The following is a 10,627-nucleotide window of genomic DNA, read 5'->3' as shown; positions in this document are numbered from 1 at the left end:
AGATCTACAGTGAAAGTATCACAATTCTTGATTGGATGCACTTGATATATTCAAATTTTTAATTGATCAAATGACATTGCCAATTATTCTTTACATTATTTGTATATTCATCTGGTGTATTGATTAATTAATCACTTCATTATTACTTTCTGCATTTTATAGAAAAACAGCCTACACGAAAATTGCAGAAGAGACCGAGAATCGTTCGAAATATACTCGGTCAGAAGAATTTATGTACGTTTGAAGTTCTATTTAAGACTTGAATAACGAAGTACTGAATGATAATTGATATTTGAGGATTCATGGAAATTATTTGATAAAATTATAATTTGTCTGCTAATTTCAATTTAATTTTAAACATCATTCTTAGTTTATATTAACTATTAATATTTATTTTGTAATGCAGCGGAAGGGAGTTTTATAATAACTTAAGTCAAGCAAGAATATGAAATCAAATAAAAATGATTAAGTGAAACGGAAATAAAAGCTTTTAGATTACCTATGTTGTTGTTGGTCCATAATTTCCGTTAGCGGCTGAATTTGATTTTTGACGGTCTCTTGCAAGAATTGCTTAAAATACTTAGATAATTTCAATCACACCGTTTGTTAAATTATAGTATCAAGACTTAGAAGTCGATACGAATTAAATCTAACTTGAAGAATTTGTCATTAAACAGTTAAGAATGGAAAATTTTGCTTCTGGGATACAAAATAATATGATTTTCATTTGTACTGTAGTTCCTCGCATGAAGAATTTGATGAAATACGGCAACAATTGAATGATAAGGACGCTGAAATTAAAAATTTGGTAAGATTGAAATCTGAATTGGAAAGAAACCTGGAAGAAGTCATCACCAGGTAACATTACTTCTATTATTCGTCCTAATTTTATTTGAAAAATAACATAAGTAAAGTATATAATTACGTGATAATGGAAGAAAAGGCTTTACTCGTTTTCGTTCAGTTTTATGATTTTATGCAAGTATCTTTTTGAATTTCATTGGTGAATTGCATTAATTTGTAGTATAAAAGTACATTTTTGTGAAGTGTGACACCAACTCGTAAATTGTCAATTCGTATCAATTTTTTACTGCTCCGTTTTTTTCCTTTATTGTTTCAAAATTTTAATTTATACTTTTTCAAATTTAAACGTACTACTTCTTTGATACAACAGCAGACAAGGACTCATTCTTCATTCCCTTATTTTCATCTCTTTTTTTTCAGCTTAATAAATGTTGTAACACTGCTAACAAATGATTCAAAATTTTTGGCAGTAAAACTTGCAAGTAGAAGTTGAAAAATCATTCATTTAGTTGTGGTTGCGATAAATTTATTTTTTGTCAGCTTAGTTCGATCGATCTATTAAAAATGAGCTTGTTGATCTCGAAGTTATTACAATCATAGAATACAATTAACTTTGCTAAGTTAATTTTGCATGCGAATTTTTTCTCAATCGACTTTAAGGCTCTTTTTTTGAAGAGGGCCTTGTAGTACTGATTGATCAAAACTGCAGTTTAAATGATTATAGATCTTGAAATTACTTCAAGATTTTTTCTTCAAAAAAGGCTTTTCAGAACTAATCGATTAAATATTGTTAAACTTGGCTATAAATCTTGAAATCATTGACCTTTTCAATGAATCACTGTTAGAGTATCCTATCAGAATGTTACCGTATCTCGGGTCATTCCTCTTCGTTTTAAATTTTTTTCTTTATTTTCCTTATTCTCTTCCATTCTTTAGAAAGACTATTTATAAACATTTCAAACAAATTAAGGAAATAGCGATCGCATGGTTTGTTTCATGTTACAGTAACAGATATAAAATACTAATTATTAAATATCGTATTTCCTCCTAGCCACCTTAAATACCGTATATCTGTTCAATTCTTGGACTTTAAAATTGTTACGGAAATGTTTTCCACTTTATAATTCCGATAAATGCATAAGATGTAATCGATTATAAGCGTAAGCGAAATCTTTTAATCTAGTAAATGATCGGCAATCCGGAATTGTAGCATTTCGGAAATAACGGATTTCATTAGGTTCCGATTTTGAAAAGAACCATCAATAAACGATCCATTTTCTTCCTTTCATAAACTGATTCGTTGTGGCATTTTAAAATGTGTGAATATGATGAGCTCAAATTTTAAAATTTCATTTTTGCAAGGCAAAATACAATTTCATTTTTTCTATGAAGTCATTTGTTGTGCTATAAGAACATATCATATTGAATTAATGAATTGAACCCTCTGATAGTGTAGACATGTGACAACTGAGAAAAAGTGGTATTCTTTTTCTAAACTTTTCCCTAAGAGAAAAGAAATCGGAAATCGGATAGACATTCTAAGATTTCTTACTGAAGGACATTACGTTTCGCATGATTTTTGATTTTTGACCAACAAATGACTATATGAAACGATCCAACTTGCACTTATTTCGAAAATGACGTAATTTTGACTATTTTAAACAAATGCGAGCAAATTCTTCTGATGCTAATTAATTTTGCTAAATCTTTAAAAATAAAAAAAAAAACTAAACACTTTTAATTACACAAAATCCAATTACACAAATGCATCTGAATCTGAAACAACATTCAAAGATAGAATGGCACTATTTGCATGAAATATTTGTAGCAGAATAACTTTCAAACATGAACCAATTGTGCCGGTAAATTTAATGGAATTTACATCCATTCATCTCCATTCACTTTTGTTCCGTTTTTACAATGGAAGAAATCAGAGCATATTCTCATACAATTTAAGAGACATTTCAGTTACCTTTAATGCACTAATTATAACTTGTCTCAAGAAAATATCGATTCATGACAATTTTAATCATTCAGAAATAGTCAAATTTATTGTATAATCTTATTGTCTGGGTAATCCAATATTCATTGTCTCAAATCATAAGCAACCCACAACCTGCAGTTTACCTGTTCACCTGTTTTGATACAAAGTGTAAACAAATACATGGTGTTGTCAACAAATAATTTCATTTTGTAAGAATTAATGATAGTGAAAATGGTGCTGTTAATTTTTTAAAAATGAACTTTTAAAAATCATTTAGCGTTGATTGATCTATGATTCCTGGCATTCAATAAAAGAGAGGAAATGAATGATTGTTATTCAGAAGCTTTCTACTTCTCACTAATCTAATCTCACGTCCTCCTTTCCGAATCATTTCTATATATGAAATATGAATAAATTAATCAGGAAAATAAATTAGTATAAACGCAATGTGTATAAATGTGTTCGTAGAATATAGCAAACTTTTCCAGTGTAGTTGTTTATTTACTGTTTATAATTTTTTTTTCTCTTTTTTCTTTAAATTTTGTTAGATGCAGTAATGTTTAAGTAAGTAAAGAATATTCCGGAAATGTTATAAGATAGTAATTTGTTATTGTTGGTTAGTTAAATAATTAAAACCATTGACACGCTAAATAAGCAAATTGTGTGACAAATATTGCTGCAAATTTCTTTTTGGAGGCAATCAAAAGTACATCTACCGGACAATGCGAATCCGGTTAAAAGAATATAAGAGACTACAATTAAACGGATTCATGTCATCGTGGAATTCTCTGCCGGAGCAACTTAAATTTGCTGAAAAGACAATAAGTCATTATAAATGGACTAACTGGAATGCGTCACATCCAATTACGTGATACTATGTCACATGCAATGACGCCTACGACATCCATCATCTTTTATTCCAATTCTCAATGCTGATTTTCCTAATTACATACAATTTATATGTTCCCTTTTCATCCATACTCATCATTTTATTCCATTCCATCATTCATAATGTTCGAGCACCGGGAATTACTATAATCGCTATAAATAACCCAGAGGAGCGGAAATCTCGGGAATAACTATTTCAGGAACAAAGAGATGTCGGCATTGCTTGATAAAAAAGAACAAACAATTAATGCGATCATTAATGAAAAGAACGCCATTGAAGTAGAACGTAACTCTTTAGAGCAACAAGTTGACAATCTGAAACAGCGATGCCGTACTCTTCCACCTCTTGGAATTGAAGTTCCCAGTGAGGTAATAAATTTGGGAATATTAATTGCGGTACACTTTATTGTAATACGGTACATTATACTGCTGTAATACTACCCCGTCTCATTAATGCAAACATAATGCTGTATGCCTTTAAATACAAAATACTAACCTTAGATCAAAACAACTTTTAAGTTTATTTTCAGGTGACATCCTATTGTTTACCCTTATTCATCTGCAAATGCATTTCAATAATAATAGTTACATCTAATTATTTATCAATATTATTTATTTACTGTTACAGTATGCCCATCATACGTTTGTTATTTTTGCGCCAAGGTTGCGCCAAACAAGCTCACTTGGCTGATGTTTGGGATAGGATTAATTACATTATTATCATTCTGTGAAATCATGCTAGGGCTTATTTGCTGGTTGAGATTACTTTCGGGAAAAGATGTAGGATAATTCAGACAAATAAGATCAAGTTAAAACAATCATTTTGCATAAAATTCATTAATATCTCAAAATATATTCTAATCAATATCTGATAATACTGAAGTGATTATGGTTTCGTTTCAAAATCAAGAAAATCTGTAGGGCGAAGAAAACGCAACCGAATTGATGATCCGGCTATGTGAGAAAGATGATCTCTTGCAGCAATTTACTACCGAGATATCCGACAAGGCGCAAGAGATTACGTAAGTTCACACTTATCACTTTTTCGAAATTTATGCAAATAATTTACGGATGGAGAAGATTTGTTTGTTTTTAAAAGACAGAGAGAGAAAGAGAGAGAGGAAGTAATATACATTGATCATTTGCTGATATTCCATATTCATTTAGTATGCGCTTGAAAAGTTTGATGTCAACTAATCCATTAGCTTGTTTTATATTCGAAATCACTTAGCCTGTTGCTGATGTCTTGGCAAACCTGGACAAAATTTAATTTGTACGTGTTCTCACTCATAGTCTTGTTTAAGTCATCATGCTAATGGCGATTGTATTGCAGAAATTTGCATGATGTAATCAAAGATCTAAGAGATACGATCGGTGAAAAGAATCGGATAATTGATGATTTGAATAGGATAACAAGCGAAAAGGAATGGAATCTCGGCGAGTATCGACAATGGCTTACTGACGCTAACAATAAGTTCACATTTTGCATTTCACTTGCGTATTTTAACGTCATGATCTTATGTTATGACCGTCGCAATAAATGACATATTAGCCTCTGAAAGATGCTTACAATATCAGTTGAAGTGACGATTTATGTGGAAATTTTACAATCTCCTGAAGCCAATTATCATAAGGATTCATTTCCAGTTCTTATATTTGATTTGCTCGAAGTTATTATCCTGTGTATCTTATCACTAGCAATGAATTCCAGAATAGGCAATCTCGAAACGGATCTAAACGATATCCGGCAGGAAGTGAAGTCAAAAAAATTGGAACTGGACAGGCTGACCAGTGAAGTAGATGAGAAAGATGCGACAATTTCGCAACTGCATAATAAGTAACCCCTCATTCATTTAAGCCAGTGACACGTATGGAAATATTTTTGAACATTAGGACAGATTTGACATCATTTTAAGTTTGATAATTATATTTATCTCAAAAATTGAACTTGAATTTCTCAGATCCTTTGATGCTAACTATGTTTTTGTTGCAATTTAGAATAGCGAAACTGGAATCAGAAGCTATTAATGTCCAGTACGAGAAAGAAATGATACCAAATGAGGTATTCAATTTCTAAATTCAATTCCACAGTGATTTCTTTATACTATAAAGCTTTTCAACACAAGCATTAGTAATATCATTCTTGAGACATCTCGTTGCATTCCCGTCATATTTATTGCATTTCAGGATACTTCCTTACAGCTATCGGCATTACGGACGAAACTTTCAAATATGGAGGAATATGTGCAATTTCAAGATGAAGAATTACGACGATTGAAAGAAGTAAAATGATAAAGTGATGTAGTTGAGGAAATGCAGGATAATGACGCTGATAATCCGAATAGCTTATTATACGTCTAAGTATTAGGTTAAGAAAGAATTAAATTGAAGAAAAGATTTACAACACAAATGACAAAATCTTTTTTAAATGCTTCATTGCGGGTGTACGAATTGGATGGATTGAATCAGATGTATGGGAAACTTGCATGCATATATAAATTGATACTTCACACTTCAATTACATAATGATCAATCATTTCGATAAATTATTAAGGACATAAACATTTCGGAGATAATATCCATGAATGTTATGATGCAATGAAAAGTAATTTAATTTTAGGAACACGCACAAATGTTAGCAAATCAACAAAGTGACATACCTCCAACAAGCAGTGTCATACGTGTGTTAAATTTTTCTGCTTTAATTTTCTTGATTTTATAAACATTGTGCATTTTGAAGAGAGAAAAAAAGACCATTATTTTAGAAAATATTTATTTAAAATTGTTGTACCGAGAAAGTACCAAAAGAGCGGTTTTTATGTTAATTTATAACATCATTGTAAAGTCTTCAGGATCTTCTGGATTCGTATTCTGATTCCAAGACATTACTTAGCGTCTAAACTATTTTTATAGATCAAAATTAAGACATCAGGATGTAAATTCAATTACTAAAGATGACTGAATATTTTCTACTTTTAAGAATCTCATGGAGTTGATGACCGGATACTGTCAAAAGAATATAATGAATTATCCTCAGAGTTGATTGTTTTGAATCGTAAGAAGTACGAGTTGGAGGAAAAAGTAAGTGTAAAATTCATTTCAAATTTGAAAAGAAGAAAGACTCTGTTATTTCGTCAAAGATTAACAAATTAGACATCGTATGTCGCCATATAAACGATGTAATTACATTTGTTTGATTTTAATTACTTAAATACATCATAAAATAAATAAATGAATCATATCAGATAAAGTTTTGTTCAATTACTCTCCTTGTATACGATGAAAAGGTCAAAATTGAAAATTAATAAAATATATGAAAGCAATAAAATGATCACTGCAAATGTTGCTATACCTCAAAAAAAAAAACTTTTCAAAAATTTAAAACCGTGTAAAAAACAATTGTTCGAATTTTTTCATGACTTTCTTAAATAAATTTTTGACATAATGTTAGTTGTGATTACGCCTTTCATCTAATTACTCTGTTTCTTGTTTTTTCTTAATTAACTGGTGGTTATTTCAGGCGAAACGAGCAGAAAATGAGTTGCAGCAGTCATATGAAAAGATAAAATCGCTTGAAAATGAGCAGCGTAGAACGGATGAAGAAATATGGCTTGCTAAGGAACGTGTTGCCAATCAGGATCGTGAATTGCAAGATCTACATGGTCAATGTTCTCGGTTAGGTGATGAAAATGCTCGATTGCGGAATGAGTTAGAAGAGGAGCGGAGGAAGGTAAATAACATATCTTCTCATATTATTAAATTAACTGTTAGATGATAATTGCTAATGTAGAGCAAACTTCTTATTTGCTAAAATTAATTACTTGAATTTAAATTCTTTTTTTGATTTCGAAGACTAGTTGATTTTTTGTAGCAAAAATCGAAAATTTAACCTTAAAACTTCTCTTTATTTCATGTTTTAAAATTCTTCGTTTGCTTTGGAACTTTTGCAAATTGAGCCAAGTTTTTAGCATGCTGAAAGTGGTGGCTTTGATTGGACCAAAATTGATGAAATGAAGAAAGTAGAAGATACGTTAAGAGACGAAAAAAGTAAGGTAGAATGGCGATTAGGTGAAGTGACACAGTATTGGAATGATGCAAAATGGAAGTACGATTTGTTCATTCATCCTTGTCCTGTAACTTAAGAATTGGTCGACGGATCAGTGTTAATGAATAAATTGCCGGACTAATTGATTAGATCAAATTCCTTATCTTTAATTAATTTTAATTGATTAGATTTCGCAGAGATGAAGAACTGGTTAAAATTCTGCGATAAAGTTTTGTGATAGCAATGATTTAAAACTGTATTTTATTTAGAATCGGTGAATTAGAAGCCGGTATGGCACACAAGGAATGGCTATTGGATCAGGCGCATCAGAAAATATTCGAGTTAGTTTTCTCTTTCATCCCCTTATTGATAACAGACAGTTGATATAGGGAAAATTAAATTCCATATCATTTGTTATCATTTATCTAACTTATCGCACTTGAATGATTTTAGCACATCGGAATTGGCAACCATTTTCAATTTATTTTCTGATGTATTCGTTGTAGACTGGATCAGTTGTATCGATTCCGTGATACGACAAAAGATATATTGGATGGCACATTCCTGATTAAGAAGCAACCCGCTGGTGATAGATATAAATGGCGTCTAGCTATGTGGTAAGTATCGGTTGTCTTTTACATTTTCTTTTGGATTTTTTCCACTTTATGAAATAAACTTTATTTAAAATTCCAATTTTAGGAATGAGAGTTCACCGGAAGATTTGAAAGATTACCGAAGAATATGGTTTGAAATTAGAGCGCCAGCAGCTAAAATTGTATTATTAAGTGTATGTTTGAATCAATTTTTAATCATTCTGTCTGAACCACTTTAAAATTTTGTTGCAGTTTTCATTTCGAATCAGTGATATTTGCATAATATATTTCTAATTTAAATGGATATTTAGGCAAGTTTCGTAAGTTGGGAATGCTTTTTATCATGTCAACAGTTGGACAATGACGCTGATAAATTTGGTGTTTGGGTTGATATACCACCAGGTCGATATGAATTTCTATTTGTTGTGGATGGACATTGGGCATTAAGCGACAATTACGCAACTTGTTGGAATGAGCACGGAACGCACAACAATTGGCGGCATGTTGATTAGAAGAAGGAATGCTAAACTTAACTGATGATTCTTTTGCTATAATGAAATTTTTCCGGCTCAAACAAACCATTCTGCCTTTTCAACGTTCCCTTGCAAACTCTTTTGAAATTGATATTTGCTTCGTAGTTTCGTTCCCTTCCTTTTTTTTCCAAAAAAATTTGCCTATTTGTATTTGTCAACAGAAATGTAATTAGTGGCATTTCTTTGTCAGAATGAGAAAGTGATTTATTATGGGTAATGAAGCTCGCTCAATTTGAAATAAATAAATTTTATAGTGGCGTAATTGATGATTTAATTCGAAGTTATGCTTAATTAATATTTTGCACTTTTTTTTTGCATAATCACTGAGTGAGAATCGATTAATTTGATGAAGACGTGATGATGACAGAAAATGAATATCGATAGATAAGTTTGCTTCAACTATGGTTGGTGACTTGATGGAAAGAAGTAAATGAATCATTAAGTCATTGCTAATCAGATAAGCTTTGCTGATAACGATATGATTTAAGGGAAATGAGAAGGTGTTGAAAGAAAACAAGTGCTATGATTGTTCCGCCAAGCTCGAAACAGTAATCATTCAGGAGGCTTCATTTATCGACGTGTGGAAATAATGGAATCAAAAACTGTTATTACCTTATTTCCTACTACTTCCTCTTGAATTGATTATATGTTTTGCAGTGTTATGAAAGTGAATTAAAATAAAAATTTGAATGGAATTCTTTGATGATCAAAAATCAGAAAGTCGAGTGTTTTAATCGATTTTCTATTTTTTACTTTTGCCGCGAAAAATTTTTCCTTGGAAGCTGCATCATTATTTATTTCCAAGTAAAATCCAAATAAGATTTGATAAAAATTTTGCAAAATGGAATGACAGATTGATCCAGAAAATCAAACTAAACTGATAGTAATTAGTCATTGAACTTTGACCTGAATTGATGGTAATTTGACTACCACAAATCTGAGTTTTATTGATTTAAACTGTTTCTAAATTTTTTCTTACCTTTTTTATTCCTATTTTAGATGTAAAGATAATAATGCATACCAAAATCACCATAGTGTAGTGAAAAGAAACAAACAAGCAAAAATGATATCATTTCATATAAAGCGCAATTGTCATTACATGTTGCAATTTTCAACGGACCAAAAAAAGGCATATTTTTAGCGGTAAAGATTAGGCTTAAAAAAGTATAAATTAATGAGATATCCAGAATAGAATGGTTGATAACAATAATCCAAAATTGTTTATTATTACTTTCGGTGATCTTTTTGGTTCCACCATTGATGTTGTCGAAATTATAGCTAAATTAATGAAATGTAAAGTTTGGCATGATTTAAAACAGATAGAGAATATAATATTATTAAAAATATCGTAGACAAATAACTTACATGTTGTGGTAGTATTCATTGTAGTTGTAATTGGCACTATAATAGATGAAATTAAATTTACATGAATAGTAAGAGTTTGTTATGGTCTTTCATGCCTTATCAGTTATCTATTTGGAAACATATTATTCCACTTTAATATATAAGTATTAGTTTTTAATACTCAAAATAACTAACCCGTTGTAGTTTTCATTGTAACTGTAGACGATGCTGTAATAAATGAAATTAAATTTGATATTGAACAAATATGCACTAATCGTGATTTTCCATGGTTATCATCCAGTCATGATTTTTAATGATTATCAATCAATCGTGACTTTTCATGATTATCAATTATCAGGGTGTTGGTCATAACTTATTTATTAGTTCATTTGAAACATAAATCTCAACTGACCCGTTGTAGTCGCCACTGTAGTTG

General features: G+C 30.6%; 3 protein-coding genes across 3 annotated transcripts in view; all 3 read left to right on the top strand.

The window, feature by feature from the left end:
* The window catches only part of LOAG_12868 (hypothetical protein), a gene marked incomplete at both ends in the record, with an annotated part of 4,933 nt that extends 4,689 nt beyond the window's left edge, over window positions 1–244 (top strand). The window contains one exon of the mRNA XM_020448604.1: window positions 163–244. Coding sequence (XP_020301268.1) covers window positions 163–244 — 82 coding nt within the window. The remainder of the gene's footprint in view (window positions 1–162) is intronic.
* Window positions 245–3,886: 3,642 nt separating this feature from the next.
* On the top strand, window positions 3,887–5,968 carry LOAG_05831 (hypothetical protein; the record flags this gene model as incomplete). The annotated part of the gene is made up of 6 exons (XM_003141364.1): window positions 3,887–4,045; window positions 4,598–4,698; window positions 5,010–5,150; window positions 5,388–5,513; window positions 5,675–5,738; window positions 5,864–5,968. 6 exons carry the CDS (start codon window positions 3,887–3,889, stop codon window positions 5,966–5,968), a joined length of 696 nt encoding a protein of 231 aa, XP_003141412.1.
* A 340-nt stretch (window positions 5,969–6,308) lies between these two features.
* LOAG_05829 (hypothetical protein) lies at window positions 6,309–8,826 on the top strand (the record flags this gene model as incomplete). The annotated part of the gene is made up of 8 exons (XM_003141363.1): window positions 6,309–6,357; window positions 6,657–6,757; window positions 7,197–7,406; window positions 7,645–7,781; window positions 7,991–8,062; window positions 8,228–8,338; window positions 8,421–8,508; window positions 8,626–8,826. The coding sequence occupies 8 exons, from the start codon at window positions 6,309–6,311 to the stop codon at window positions 8,824–8,826; spliced, it is 969 nt and encodes a 322-aa protein (XP_003141411.1).
* Between the last annotated feature and the right edge of the window lie 1,801 nt (window positions 8,827–10,627).

Source organism: Loa loa, assembly GCF_000183805.2.
Source record: "Loa loa unplaced genomic scaffold supercont3.21, whole genome shotgun sequence".
Classification (NCBI taxonomy): domain Eukaryota; kingdom Metazoa; phylum Nematoda; class Chromadorea; order Rhabditida; family Onchocercidae; genus Loa; species Loa loa.
The sequence above is the reverse complement of the archived record's forward strand: the minus strand, read 5'-3'. Positions and strand labels throughout refer to the sequence as shown.